This window comes from Sciurus vulgaris (genome assembly GCF_902686455.1).
Source record: "Sciurus vulgaris genome assembly, chromosome: 7".
In the NCBI taxonomy this organism is placed as follows: Eukaryota; Metazoa; Chordata; class Mammalia; order Rodentia; family Sciuridae; genus Sciurus; species Sciurus vulgaris.
Genome location: NC_136467.1, coordinates 124868551 through 124883410, shown reverse-complemented (window position 1 = coordinate 124883410; position 14860 = coordinate 124868551). Strand labels below are relative to the sequence as shown.

The following is a 14860-nucleotide window of genomic DNA, read 5'->3' as shown; positions in this document are numbered from 1 at the left end:
CCTTGGGCACTGCCAACCTCTGGGTACAGCCACTTCCCTGGGGGTGGGGAATGTACCTCCCAAGGTGTCATTCTCTTAAGAGTCCCCCACTGCATTCGTATGTATTCCATCAGTCCCATGCTGAGGGCTGCTTGGAGCCCCATTTTGACTGGGCATGGTTGCTAAGCAACAGGGTTCAGCTGTTGTCTCCAGGGATGAACTTGGGGCCTGAATGAGGACTAGGCTAGGGTACAGGGGAGGAATCTGTTGGGGCTTTGTGAGAGAAAAGTATTTTTTTCTAGGATTTCTCATTTTTTGAAAAAAAAAAAAAAAAAAAAAAAAAAAAATCTCAACTAAACCCAGGGAAAAAAGAAATTTCTTTATTTAAAACTGCATTGTTTTTCTTTTTTTTTCTGTGAAACTACAAGTTTACAAGTGAGGAGAGAACTGCCCCTGGCCCGTGCCTCCCACCCCCCACCCATCACACTCCCAACTTGTTTCCCAACCCTGCCCAGTTCTTTAATGGGAGGGGTTCCCCACTCTATCCTGAGGATGTTTGAGGGGATTAGATAGTAGGGTTCAGGGCCAAGGATGGGACAGTGTTTTTATCTTCCCCCATACCTGGCTTTTTGCAACCGCCCACCTCTCCCTACCCCTTTGATTTTGATGAGAAACAAAAGATACCTCATTTTTGGGGAAACAGGGAAATACATATATAAGCACCCAACCCATATTTAACATATTTGGCAAGAACCCCCTCCCTATTCTTTCTCCTCCAATCAGCAAATAGTAGCTTAAAAAAAAAAAAAAATAAAGATGTCTCACATGGGGAAGGTGGCAACTTCGACTACTCCAGGTGTTGAGTCTAGCCCTGCCCAAAGGGGAAGGCTTGTGGGAAGGGGACTGGATATAGGGGGCCAGGAAGGCAAGCCCCTTTTTGCCTCTGTGCCAAATGCCACAGAAACTGCCTGCACAAGCAAAGAACACCTAAGTGATTTTAGAGGGAAGAGTTTGGTGTTCTGTTAAGAGTCACTTTCTAATGGGCAGGCATGGAGCCAGGTGGGCTTCTTCACTGGTTTTGTTTGTTCCCCTTTCTCTTATCAAGACCCCTTTGGCTATCACCTCTAATATGGGAAAGCAAGAAATTATATTTAAAAAGGTATGTTTATTTTAAAAAACAAAATAGAACTACTTCCCCATACTGAAAAATTAGCCACCACCACCACCAAAAAAAAAAAAAAAAAAAAAAAAAAGAAGGATCCCAGGGTTTCTTTTCTTTCTTTAAAAAAAAAAAAAAAAAAAAAAAAAAAAAATCCCAAAGCCCAGTCAACAATTCCCTAAAGAAGCAGAAACTCCCTCCGAGGTAGATATCTGAGTCAGACACTCTCGTCCACCGAGCGATTCTATTGGTTTAAGATGAGCTGCATATGAGGTAATAAAGCCGTCTGGAGGGGCAGGGGGTGGGGATGCACAGGGGGCGTGGCCCATGTCATTTGTCCAGAAGTCGAGTCCCCATTTTTGGCATCTCTGGGTCGGGCAGGGCTGACGTCTCCAGATTCCAGAGCATATTAGTGGGGTGGGGAAGGGTAAGTGGGGGAGTACACAGAACAGAATAGTTGTATGTGGGTGTGTATGGGGGGAAGGGGGATGAGAAAAAGTGGTCTGAGAAACAGGTGTCTATTTTTCTGTGTAAGAGAAAAGGGGGAAGAAAAGACAAAAAAGGAAAAAAGGAGACAGACCCCACTATTCCCTAAGGGGCCCCATTCTCCCTGCCATATAGTCTGCACCCCCAGCACTGAGAGTCTAGTTGGGGAGGGTTGACCCCATTTGCCCTTCTCTTTCTTGTGCTTCTCCTGTTAAGGGTTTGTCCTCTGGATGCCTGCGTCCTCTTCAAGAGTCGCCTTATGAGAGCCCCCACCCCCAGTGATCCTGAGGGGCAAGATCAGTTGGAGGTGTCGGAGTGAACACTCCCTGGTCCCTCTGTGGGGGATGTCACTGAGGATGGGGTCACAGCCTCCTGCCAGCTGCCATTTGCCTGAAAAGGAAGAAAGACAGTATGAGTAGGGTCTTGGAAAACTCTGTGGGTCGGGATGGGCAACACTACTTAGAAAAAAGCCCTCCTATCATAGTGAGAGTGAGAGAGACTGGGTGGAGGATCTACTCACCCTCATTTCCCGAGGGCTGTACATCTGGCCTCCTCCAAGGTTATCCCCATAGCCCCCTGCCCCCATGGAGTGTCGGAGTGATTCCACCTGTAGGACCCAGAGGAAGGCGTAATAGTGAAAAGAAGCCTCAGAGGGAAAGAGTTTGGGAAAGTCCCACTCAAGAGGAAATAAGGCACCTGACCTGGGAAGCAGAATAGGAATCTCCGTTGAGCCCGGGCATCCCCAGAAACATGTCTCCGGATCCTGAGAGATTGAAAGAACCGCCAGAGCCTTGGAGGAGTAAAGAGGGAATTAGGGAAGAGTATAATGGAGTCTGTGATGGTAGACAGGAGATAAACACAACTCTCGGGTTCCAGAAAGCCCTCTAAACTAGCTCTGTAGGGACATACATATGTACAGTTGTTCACAAATTATCCACAAAACAATATTCCAATACTCAGAATATTCTGATTCCAAAGTCTTCCCTGGCCACTCACTGGAAGAAAGGCAAAAGTAACTTCATTGGAATGGATTGTGTTCCCTGAGATTACCACCCCATTTCAGCTTGGTCCCTCTCACCCCAAAAAACTCTCTGATAGGATCATGCCTACATAGGAAGTAGGAACAAAAGCAGGAAGTGTGCAAACAGCTAGGGTGGCAGTGAACTCCACCTGCAGAGGAAGGGGGTGTTGGGGAGCTTGTGCGGCTGTGGCCCCCCTGGGTGACTGACACGGCGGTCTTGACAGCATAGATGTTTGCCTCCTCTTGGAATTTCCCAATATTTTTCTTATACCGAATTCGCTTGTTACCAAACCAGTTGGAGACCTGTGGGATGGTGGGCAAAGACAATCAGGTGGAAACCCTCATCAAGTAGGATATGAGAACTTTTTACCCCTAAACTCCTTCCCAAATGCCCACATTACCTGAGAGACGGTGATACCGCACTTTTTGGCTAGTTCCTCCTTAGCCTCTTCACTAGGATATGGGTTACTCAGATGGGAGTAGAAATACTCATTTAGGACTTCAGTAGCCTGTTTGCTGAAGTTACGGCGTTTCCGTCTACAAAGGATGGAGAAGAGTAGTGAGGATGTTGGCATCCTGGCAGCTGTGCTGCCTAACTCCAGGGGGCACCATTGCTGCAGAGTACCATGGTGTGCCACATGGTGGCCCAGGGTCTTGGAAAGGAATGGGAAAGAGCCTGGTGCTGGGGGCTGGTCTTAATCCTTGAACCCCACCTGGCATCCAGGAAGCGGGAACGCAGGATCATGACGGCCTCACAGGTACTCTGCTTGAGCTGCATCTGGATGGCACTGAACTTTCGATGGATGATGCTCACCATGCGCTCCATCTCCTTGGGAGCCACAGGCCGTGTGCGGCTCTGCTCCCTCAACAGGTTCATGACATGGGTTGTGAACTCGTTACATGCCTGTATAGGAGGGCAGGTGGATTGGTGAGGAGAAGCCCTTTGGATTTGGGATTCCCTCCAAAGAGCCTCCTCCTCCACCCACCCTAGCTTCCTCTCCTCACCTGCTCATACTTCTCCAGCTCTGAGTGGTAGATGTGGCGAATCTGGGCAAGCTTGCTTCGATAGTCCGAGTGTTCGATGGAGTTGTCAGGGGACACGCCACCCCCAGAGGCCGCAGCAGCTGCAGCAGCTGCTGCTGAGCCTCCCCCCCTTCTCAGGCCCAGCCACACCCTCTGCCAGAAGCATGTTGTCCAAACGCATCAGCTGTGGGTCCACCGGCTCCTCCTCTTGGGAGCTTCGAATGCTGAGGCCTAGCATGTAGGCAAGTGAACTTAGGGACCCTGAGACCCCTTACCCAATGCTCAGTCTTCCTGGTGCCTCCTGTAAACCCAAGTCTTCCCCAGCCTCTCTTAGCAACACCCTTTCCTCAGGGTTCCAAGTTGTCAAACTCTTGGCCCTATGGCCCTGTCCCCAGAGTTGAGGAATCAAGAGGGAGACCCCACATACCAGTTTTCTCCTTGATTTCACACAGGACACTAAAGAGAGCAGGCTTCATTCTGTGGCAGTTCAGGGCGTGTTTCCTTGGGAAGAATGGGAGTGGGGAAAGAAAAGTTGAAGAGTTACAGAAACAGAGCAGGGGAACCACAGCAATGTGAGAGGGCAAGGAGGGAGAAGAGGAAATCTGCAGAGGGAGAAAGTGGGAGTTTGGGGGATAGTTCTTGGGTAGTAAACAGCTCCTGAACACTAGGAAGCTACTCAGCTTAGAAGCAGTAGGCAAAAGCCACCATGAGGAGGGCTGGGGACTTTGGGAGATGGTCAAGAAAAGGTGTAGAAGAGGGATTTGGGGGTAACGGGAGAAATGAGAGTGACTAAGTAGATTTCAGAAGAGAGATGGATGCTAAAGGGGAGAAGGATCAAAATTTGAGGTGGCAGAGAGGGGCTGGGGGTACCCTGGTAAGGGAGGAGTTCAGTATAAGGTATTTGGAAAGGTCCTGGGGCTAAGGGAGGGAGAAGGGTAGGTGAGGAACCCTGGACGCAGGGGCCATGGGTTGGGGAAGAGTGCTAGGACCTCTGGGGATGGGTGTGGAGGTCCCGATCTGTAGAGAATGGAGCAGGCTAAGTAGAGAGATAGGGGACTAAGACAGCATGGTCCAAGAACAGAGTCTGGGAGCCTAAAGGGGGCTCCGGAGATGAGGCTGTTCCAAAGAAGTGTGGGGGGTCAGGAAAAGGTTAGGAAGGGGAGACCACCTGGGGTTCCCTCTGGAGGCTTCAGGGCCTGGGGGTGAAGGGAGGATTTGAAAGGGATCACTTTGCTCTGGGCTCCCAGGTTAAGGGGGAGAAGAGAGCTGTAGGATCCTGAGAGGACCCTGGAGTTGGGGCGCGGGGGACGCCTTCCAGAAGACTCAGCTTGTGAATGGGGTCTTGTGGGTCTGTGTAGGGTCCCGGGGTGGGGGCACTCACTTGGCCTGGGCCTCGTCCAGGCTCTGGTCGGTGATGGTCATTATCTGCTGCAGAATGTCCCCGATGTCTTGCTTCCCTCGGCCTCCCGGGACCCCCCCGCTACCCCCACCAGGGTCTCCGCCACCGGGAGGCTCGCCAGGGCCCCCAGGCTCCCCACCCACCAATCCCAGGCCCCCCCGGCCCCCGCCTGGAGGGGGCGGCCCCAGCAGCCGCTCGTCCATTGCTGGGGGGGGGGCCCTGAGGCCCCCTCCCTGCTCCGCCCCTCCCCCCGCCTGGTTACTTCCCCCCCAAACTCGCTGGGGCCGCTGCTCCCTCCGCCCCAACCCCCGCCCGTCTCCCCCCTCCCAGCTCCCCCGGGGGTTCACCCCGGCACAGAAGGGAGACCTGGGGTACCGGCTGGGCCCCCCACAGGAGACCCCGGCCCCCGGCGGCGGAGAAAATGGAGCCGGAGAGAGAGAGGAGGCCCAAGCGGGGGTGTGTGTGAGAGAGAGGGAGGAGGGAGGAGGGAGAAGGGGGGAGCGAGGGAGGGAAGCTGGGGGAGGGGAGCCCGGGAGGAAGAGGAGGGGAGAAGAGAGGAGGAACAGGGAGGAGCCGGGGGCGGAGAGAGAGACACACAGAAACAGAGGAACTGAGACCGAGTGGAGGAGGGGAGAGGGAGGAGGGACGAGGGGAGGAGACTGGCACGTCGGGGGCACTAAGGGAAGGCCCCGGGGCTGCACTTCCGTGGCCGGGAGGGGGGCGTGCTGGGGGCTGGGGTGTCCGTTCTGAGTCGACTCTAGGTGATAGCGACTCTGGCCCCTGGAATGCCTGGGTTCACAGGCAGCTCAGTTCATATTTCTTGTTCTAATGAGTCCCCTCCCTGTTCTACTTAATTAAAACCAGGAGAGGGGGGCTGGGGGAGATATTAGGGAGGTCTCCAGCCGCTGCTTAATGAGCCAGTAATTAGCAGCTAGGGAGGGGAGCTGGCCTCTGGCCAGACTGGGGAAAGAGGCCGCCTCTGGCCTCACCTTCCTACTCTCCACCCCCTCACCCCCCAAACACCAGTCTTCAGTCCAGAGGGGAATTATATTTATTCATACAACCAAAACATCGAACAGACCCAGCAGCAGTGGGGAGCGGAGGGTGGGCAGTCTAAAGGTCCATTCACAGCCGCTAGGGCCCCTCTGTCTTGACTGCTAGATGGTGCCCAAGGCAGGGGTAGGAAAATACTCTTGATCTCTCTTTGCTGTGCCCACCCTCCTTTTCTTCCTACTGAGAAGGAGGATAGAGCTGTCTCTCAAGTGATAACCTTTGAGAAACTTGCCTTTTCTTGGGAGGGAAAGGCCTGAGCCCTCACACCCTTCCTAGTAGCTAGACAGCTCAGGACAGGGACTCCCAGCTGCTGCCTGAGATGGGTGACTGGGATCCTCTTTCTTCCTCAAGTTCCAGCATACTTGAGAAAATTCAATGACCATCCTACCTTGCCTATTCCCAGGGTTTGATGACTTCCACCCCCTCCAGTTCCCAGAGAAGGTGCTGAGAGTGGTGATCACTGTAATTTCTCCTGGGTCTTCCAGTCTGGTACCCCTGGCAGGCAGGGTTGAGAGCATGTATTGGCTGCCCAGCTTTGAGCCCCAAGAGGGAGGAGGGGCTGGTTGGCACTCAAGTCTCAGCAGGTGTGTGTTGGGGGTCGGGATCTTTGCTCCTCCATTCGGCCCCCTCCCTGAACTCTCAGCAGCAACTCCAGGAGCTCTTGCCCCCCTGGTGGGAGGGGTGGTTCAGATCGCTGGGCTTCCATGCGCTGGCACTGGAGGAGTGGAGGGATAGAGCATAGTTAAGGACTGGGGGTGGGTACCCTTGAAAGGAGTCAGGGCTGGCTTGGGGGTGGGGACAGATCGGAAGCCTGTGATGGGGATGGGGAGGGACTAGGGGCTGGGTATGGGGCAGATGTCTAGGGACAAAGAGGAGTAGATCCAAAGAAAACAGAGGCCAAGAGACCAGGCGTTGCTTTCTGGGGGGTGTCTCACCTGGTGACTGAGGATGGTGCTATAGAGCTGCTCTCTGTCCTCGAGGGGCCGGGGTGGGGCTGGAGTTGAGGGATTCTGGGGGGCTCGGAAGGTGGCCCTCTGCTCCTCTAGGCGGCGGGACTGGGCCTCAGCCACCAGGTCCAAAAGGAGTTCAGTCTGCAGGGAAAGCAGGGAGGCCGAACGGGGCCCCAAGGCTGGGGAGAGGAGGGAGGAGGGCTCAGAGACCCAGAGAAGTTGGTGGACTGGAATTGTTGGGGGATGGTGACAGGGTGAGGTGACTAGGGACTTTGGATTATAGCCATGGGAGTGTGATAGGGAATCTGGAGAGGTGGGGATGGGGTCAGGATGTGGGCAGTAGGGTCAGGGGGTTCCCTGAGCACGTCCGGGTACCTGTGTGGCGGGTTCCAGGAGGAGGGGATGGGGGAGCAGATCGCCAAGGTCGAATGGTGGAGCTCAGAAGGGGCCAGCCCAACTCATCTTCAGGGGATCCCTGATGCCAAGAGACGGACATTCCAGTCAAGCCCGAGTGGATGGTGGGGATGGGGTGGGCAGAGGGATAGGTCAGTGGCCCATTTCCTGTATTTGTGTTCATGCCTTAGGGTGCCCAAGTCTTTCCAAGTCCTTTGGGTCCACCGTCACTAGGTCTTTACTCTGAGCCCTTGCATTTCCCTTCTCGACCAGTCAGCCCCCCCACCTAGTGCCCAGCTCACCTGCTCACCATCTTCTTCCTGGGGTCTCTCAGCCTCCATCCCCTTGCGGGGAGAAACCGATGGGGGAGGGGTGGCTGGGATTCGGGAGGAGGGCCGGAACCTTGGGTTCCTGAGGGGAGTGGGGGCTGGAAGGGGTGGGGGTGAGCTGGGGGATGGATGGCTGGGCACTGAGCAGGAAGCTGGGTTCCTGGTCAGCCCCCCCATGGCCCCGCCCATCCCTGTCAACTTCCTCCATTCTCTTTTCCCACCCAGTTTGTTTGACCTCTCTCCCCAGGGGAGCAAGAGACTGGGAACAAATCCTTCAGCTGCAGAAGTGGAGAGCCCTCTGGGGGGGGGAAGGACTTTGACCTTATCATCTCCAGAGAATCAGTAGCCCCCAACCCCCAACTTAGCTCCCTTCACCCACCCCACTCTTTCTGACAACACAGGAACTAGCTAGCTATACAGGAAGTGTGGTTTCACTCTTCAGGATCCCCCTCCCCCAAACCAGGTCCTTTTCCTCCCTAAAACAGACCTAGGATTTGGCCCTTCCCATCTCCCTTCAGATTTATTGGGATTAGAAGGAGCATGGTTCCAGTGGGAAGCAGAGCACTTGAAGGGACTCAATTGAACCAATCTGACTCCATCTTAGGGACGAGCCTCCATCTTAGTCGGGTCCCCAACCCCCAAAGAAAAAACAGTTATAGGAAAAACTGCAAGATGTTCTCTAGAGAACAAAACAGCCCACTCCCAGGCCAATCATAGTGCAAGAGGGAAGTCCCTATGAGTGCAGAAGTTCCTGTTCAGAGATCATGCTCACCCCCCGGCCAATCCCCAAAGAGGTCAGGTACACCTCACAATCCCGAAGCACCAGGGCATGAACAACCCCCCCCCCCCGCCCCCCCTCCCGCCCATTTGCAGTCCCCAACTCCCTGCTTGTGGTTTTATCTTATAAAAAAGGAACCCTTGTACCGATCGTGGCCGTTCCTCCTCTACCTGCTGCCTTGGTGTGTTGGATGTCGGCCTTGACTTGAGTCTGTTAATAAATGGTCCTTTTGTGTTTGCATCGGACTCTGGCTCCCTGATGGTCTTTGGGGGACTAGTCGACCTGGTCATAACATTTGGGGGCTGGTCCGGGATCCCCCTTGACCCCATGGACTCTAACCCGTAGGATCCTTGACCAGTTGGTGAGTGTTTTATGTGTATTCCTTTACTTTCATTTCCAGGGGCATACGTCTGCGATCTATCTGTAATCTGTGTGACTGTAAATGGTTAGAGCAGACATGCTGGACAACCGTGGTCACAGGAGACTGGAAGACATTCCAGTCCCCAACAGTGAGGACAGAGGCCCTCACATCTGTTTGAGGGCGGTGATACTGCCATTTACCGGTGACGAGTCCTGCTTCCTCTAATGTTGAAGATTGAACACTAGAGAAGCACGCCAAGGCAAGCATATTAAGCAGGTTTTATTTAAAGGTAATAATACAGACTTCTCCCAGGTGGGAGAAGGGGGCCATGGCTGATGTTCTAAAGTCCCAAGAAGTGAGCGCACCCTACATCTTTTATAGGTTAAGATCTCTTTTGTTCTCCAGTTCACTCCCCTCTTATCTCTTCCTGCCTAGTGACTAGGCCTGGTTTTGCAGGTGAGATGTAAAAAGTGAGAAGCAGATGGGGCAGAGGGAAGGCCAAAGTGATTCAGCCAGGCAAGGGCCCAGGGGGCATTAATTAGCAGCTCCTTGCAGTCCTTGATAAGGGCAGGTAAATTTGGTAATCAATGAGCTCCAGAGATCCTTAACATTCCATTCTCCCAGGGGCAGTCTCCAACTTTCAGAGGCAGATGGCTTTCATGGCCTCCATTTCCTCGATTTGACCGATCCCCTATTTCTACACTAACTGCCTGTCCCCAAATCTGGCTTCAACCGTGAGCCTCAACTTTGGTCTTTTCTGTCATACAGTGATTGCTCTCACAAGGCGGCCCCAAGCCTTCATTTTGGTTTTCATTCATTCTTATATCTAAGAGAGGCAAGCTTGCCACCTGTGTTCTGAGTGTCATCTGTTGTCTCTGGTTGTTAGTATCTGTGTGTGTGACCCTGACAGACGTTATGGGACAGCCAGCCTCTTCTCCGTTGGACTTGATAATATCTCATTATAAGGATGTGGAAACCAGGGCACATAACCTTTCTCTTGTGGTTAAAAAGCCTAAACTCATTACTTTTTGCAGGACAGAATGGCCAACTTTTAATGTCAGGTGGCCTCCAGAAGGCACCTTGGACCTGACCATCGTCAAGGCCACTGAAGACATCATTTTAAAACCTCTCACGGGTCATCCGAACCAAGTGCCTTACATCGTGGTTTGGAGGGACCTCATTGAAAACCCTCCTCCCTGGCTTAAACCTTTCTTACCTCAACAGGTTAGGGTCTGGTGGTCACCAAGACAGACCCCTCCGCCAGAACCCCTTCCGCTCCTAAGCCTGAAGTTTTCCAAGAAGGCACTCCAGAGGAAGACATCTTCCCCACCTCCCCCATATGCTCCTAGATGATTACTGCCCCCACCAGCAGCCTCCTCGCCCCCCTCTAAATCCCCTCCCCAGTTCCACCAACCAGTACGGGGGGTGGGCAGCCCTCGGGACCCGCAGTCGTCAGGGAGAAACTCCCGAGATGGGGCCTACAATCCTCCCCCTCCAGGCAGCAGGACTACCGGACCAAGATGGTAACCAACCACACCACTATTGGCCCTTTGCCACTAGTGATCTTTACAATTGGAACGCTCAAAATGTGCTGTTTTCTGAAGACCCCAGGCAGTTGACTAACCTCTTTGAAACTGTCCTTTTCACCCACAAGCCCACCTGGGACGATTATCAGCAACTCTTACAGGTCCTTTTCACTACAGAAGAAAGAGACCACATCCAAATGGAGGCCCGGAAACTAGTCCGGGGACCTACTGGAGAGCCAACTGCCAATCAGGATCTCATCGATGGGGCTTTCCCCTTGACCCGTCCAAACTGGGATTATAATACATAAGGAGAGCCTCCTGGTGTATCGCTGGACTCTGTTGGCGGGTCTCAAGATGGCCGCACATCGGCCCACCAATTTGAGTAAGGTTTATGATATAAAGCAGGAACCTGAAGAAAGCCCAGCTGCCTTTCTAGAAGGACTGCAGGAAGCCTTTAGGAGATATACTCATTTTGATCCAGATTCACAGGATAGCGCAGTGGCAGAAACTTTAGCTTTCATTAATCAGTCAGCTCCAGACATTAAAAAGAAGCTGCAGAAATTAGAACGTTTGGGAGAAAAGTGTATAGGGGATCTAGTTGTGGTGGCAGAAAAAGGTTTTAATGGAAGGGACAGTGAAGAGGAAAAAGAAATAAAAAAGGCGCGGCGGAGGAATCAACACCTCGCCAGCATCCTGCCAGCTCCAACTACAGAGCCAGATGAACGCCGGCGGCGGCTGCGACACCTGGCGGCCAAGGAAGAAGATGACAAGCAAATTAAAGGTAACAAAGACCCCAGTTGGGGAAGACATTCCAAAGTAAAAATCAAGGACAGCCAACAGAAAATCAATAACATCGTCTCCAACTGTAAGGCATACCAGCTTACTAATGTGGTGGCAAATCCGAAAAACCCCGGAGCACGGCTCAGAGGCAGGAAACCTGGGGCTTAATGGGAAGTAGATTTCACTGAGGTAAAACCTGGCAGATATGGTTATAAGTATTTACTAGTGTTTATAGATACCTTTTCAGGATGGACTGAAGCGTTCCCCACCAAGCACGAGACCGCACAGGTGGTTTCCAAAAAGCTTCTAGAAGATATCTTACCCAGATATGGTTTTCCCACTATGATAGGGTCAGATAACGGACCAGCATTCATATCACAGGTGAGTCAGAACTCAGCCAAGTTCCTGGGGTGTGATTGGAAACTGCATTGTGCCTATAGACCCCAGAGTTCAGGATAGGTAGAAAGGATGAACAGAACTCTAAAAGAAACCTTAACTAAGTTGACCATAGAGACTGGCGCAAACTGGGTGGGTCTCCTCCCCTTTGCTTTATATAGGGTAAGAAACTCCCTGTACCAGATGGGATTGACCCTTATGAAATCATGTTTGGGATACCCCCTCCCATTATTCCCAACTTGCAGTCAAATCTAATTGCAGAAATAGATGACCGAGATGTTCTGGATGCCATGTGAAGGGTTGAATGGATACACAAAGAAATTTGGCCTATACTCAGGGAACTCTATGAGTCTAGCAATATTCCTGAACCCCATAGGTTTTGCCCAGGTGATTGGGTCTACATCAAGAGACACCGACAAGGATCCCTGGAACCCAGGTGGAAGGGACCCTACGTCATTCTGCTTGTCACATCCACTGCCATCAAAGTGGATGGAATAGCCACCTGGATCCACTATACCCACGCCAGTGTTGCGGACTCCTTCACACTCGAGGAAAACCACAAAGGTGAAAAATGGACAGTAACCAGAAACCCCAAGAATCCCCTCAAGCTGTGCTTAAAACGCTCCAGGCAGTGACCCTTTGCTTCCTAACTGTAAGTACTATGCTGATTCGAGGAAACCCCCACTTCCCTTGAAACCAAACCTGGATGATCATCAATGGGGACAACGGCAAAGTAGCCAATGTCACCTCCTCAAACTCAGTCCCCCAAGGAACTTGGTTCCCTGACCTCCATGTGAACTTATGTGACCTTGTGGGGGATGCATGGGACCCCTCAGACCAGGAACCCTTCCCGGGGTATGGATGTAAAACCCCTGGGGGTCATAGCAATGCCAGAAGCCTAGGGTTCTATGTCTGCCCCACTCACTCGAGAGACAGAAAACAAATTGCCAAGTGCGGAGGTCCTGAAAGCGCCTACTGTGAAGCATGGGGTTGCGAATCTACTGGGTGGATCACATGGACTCCCCCGTCACCGGAGACCTAATCTCAGTGGAAAGGGGTGGAAACATGCAAGAAGTGGGACGGGGTTATTGCACTCAGGGCAGTAAAAGGGTAAATTGTGGGCCATGCTATAACAAAGACCAATCAGAATATTCAACCTTCCCATTAGCTACCCCAGGGGGACGCTGTAACCCATTAGTCATAAAGTTTACCTCTGCGGGAAAGAAAGCAAACTGGGAGGCTGGAAAGACCTGGGGACTGAGACTTTACCGTGGCGGGTACGATCCTGGACTAATTTTCACCATCAAGCTAGTCAAGAGACCCCTAAGTGAAGCAACATTGGGTCCCAACCTGGTACTTAACCCAAGCAGAGTTCAGCAAACCAGCACCCCCAAACCCCCAAATATGACTGAGTCCTGTTGGCTGTGCTATGATACAGTCCCACCTTACTATGAAGGCATAGCAACTCTAGGAAACTATACCCCTTCCCCCAGCTCTGCTGAATGTTGTTGGCAATCAAAAAGTACCCTAACCTTACAACAAGTCATTGGACAAGGGCTCTGTATAGGTCATATCCCTGAATCTCACCAGTCCTTATGCAACCAAACTGTGCCACTGGATAACTCAAGTCAATACCTAATTCCCCAGCAGGACGCTTGGTGGGCCTGTTCTACAGGACTCACACCGTGTGCCCACACAGAGGTGATCAATAACTTCCAGGGTTTTTGTGTTCTCGTTTGGCTAGTTCCCAGGCTGTTGTATCATTCAGGTGAGGACTTCTATCAATAACTGAGAAGGAACGGAAGGCACAACAGGGCAGGTTTGAATCATGGTTTAATTACTCCCCTTGGTTGACCACCTTGATTTCTACCTTACTGGGACCGCTTATTATTTTACTCTTGCTCCTAACCTTTGGAGCCTGCATTCTGAACAGGCTAGTGCAGTTCATGAAAGAACGGCTGGGGGCTCTTCAACTGATGGTTATCCGTTCTCACTATCAGCCCCTAGACTCAGAGACTATAGAGTTTACCGGAGTCCCTCTTGGGGACTCTTAGGTTCCAGTCTGAGGGGGAAATGAAGGGACTCAATTGAACCAAACTGACTCCATCTTAGGAATGAGTCTCCATCTTAGTCGGGCCCTCAACCCCCAAAGAAAAAAGTTATAGGAAAAACTGCAAGATGTTCTCTAGAGAACAAAACAGCCCACTCCCAGGCAATCATAGTGCAAGAGGGAAGTCCCTATGAGTGCAGAAGTTCCTGTTCAGAGATCATGCTCACCCCCAGGCCAATCCCCAAAGAGGTCAGGTACACCTCACATACCCTTACTCAATCCCGAAGCACCAGGGCATGAAACCCCCCGTTTGTAGTCCCCAAACTTGCTTGTGGTTTTATCCTATAAAAAAGGAACCCTTGTACCGATCGTGGCCGTTCCTCCTCTACCTGCTGCCTTGGTGTGTTGGATGTCGGCCTTGACTTGAGTCTGTTAATAAATGGTCCTTTTGTGTTTGCATCGGACTCTGGCTCCCTGGTGGTCTTTGGGGGACTCATCAACCTGGGCATAACACACTCAGACCCAGGATGGATGGATATGTGTGTGTGTACACGTATCCCTAGTACTGGTTCTAACATGCAGTAGTTATACAAGAATCAAGGTTTGAGGGCTGGGGTTGTAGCTCAGTGGTAGAGTGCTTGCATAGCACATGTGAGGCACTGGGTTCAATCCCCAGCACCATATAAAAAACTAAATAAACAAAGATATTTTGTCCATCTACAACTAAAAATATATTTTTTAAAAGAATTAAAGGTTGAATAACTACTCTAGCCCTCTAGTTGTTTAGATATTAAGGGTTAAGATATGCACCCAGGGGCTGGGGTTGTGGCACAGTGGTAGACCACTTGCCTGGCATGTGTTCGAGTCTCAGCACCATATATAAATAAATAAAGGTCCATAAACAACTAAAAAAATATATTTTTAAAATGCACACCTGTTGGGCACAGTGATGCACGCCTATAATCCTAGTGAGGCAGGAGGATCACAAGTTTGAGGCCAATCTCAGTAACTTAGCAAGACCCTGTCTCAAAATAAAAAATAAAAAGGGCTGGGGATATGGTTCAGTCATTAAGTGCTCTTGGGTTCAATCCCTGGTGCCCCCTATTCCCCCCAAAAGTGCACCAAATGTGAGAAAATAGGAACAAGATTCATTCTGGCAATTCATAGCTTAGTGCAG

The 14860-nt window shown here is 51.6% G+C and overlaps 2 protein-coding genes across 2 annotated transcripts; both read right to left on the bottom strand.

Moving 5' to 3' along the window:
* Positions 1-338: 338 nt before the first annotated feature.
* On the bottom strand, positions 339-5285 carry PBX2 (PBX homeobox 2). The gene is given in 10 exon segments (XM_079147982.1): positions 339-2014; positions 2145-2231; positions 2326-2414; positions 2795-2948; positions 3047-3182; positions 3359-3549; positions 3651-3797; positions 3799-3899; positions 4096-4169; positions 5050-5285. Coding segments are annotated over 10 exon segments (1293 nt in total). The 5' UTR covers positions 5271-5285; the 3' UTR covers positions 339-1921.
* Positions 5286-6100: 815 nt separating this feature from the next.
* On the bottom strand, positions 6101-8021 carry GPSM3 (G protein signaling modulator 3). Its single transcript, XM_079147984.1, has 4 exons — positions 7766-8021; positions 7446-7545; positions 7056-7249; positions 6101-6835 (listed from the first exon to the last, which is right to left on the bottom strand). The coding sequence occupies exons 1-4, from the start codon at positions 7979-7981 to the stop codon at positions 6698-6700; spliced, it is 648 nt and encodes a 215-aa protein (XP_079004110.1). The 5' UTR covers positions 7982-8021; the 3' UTR covers positions 6101-6697.
* Between the last annotated feature and the right edge of the window lie 6839 nt (positions 8022-14860).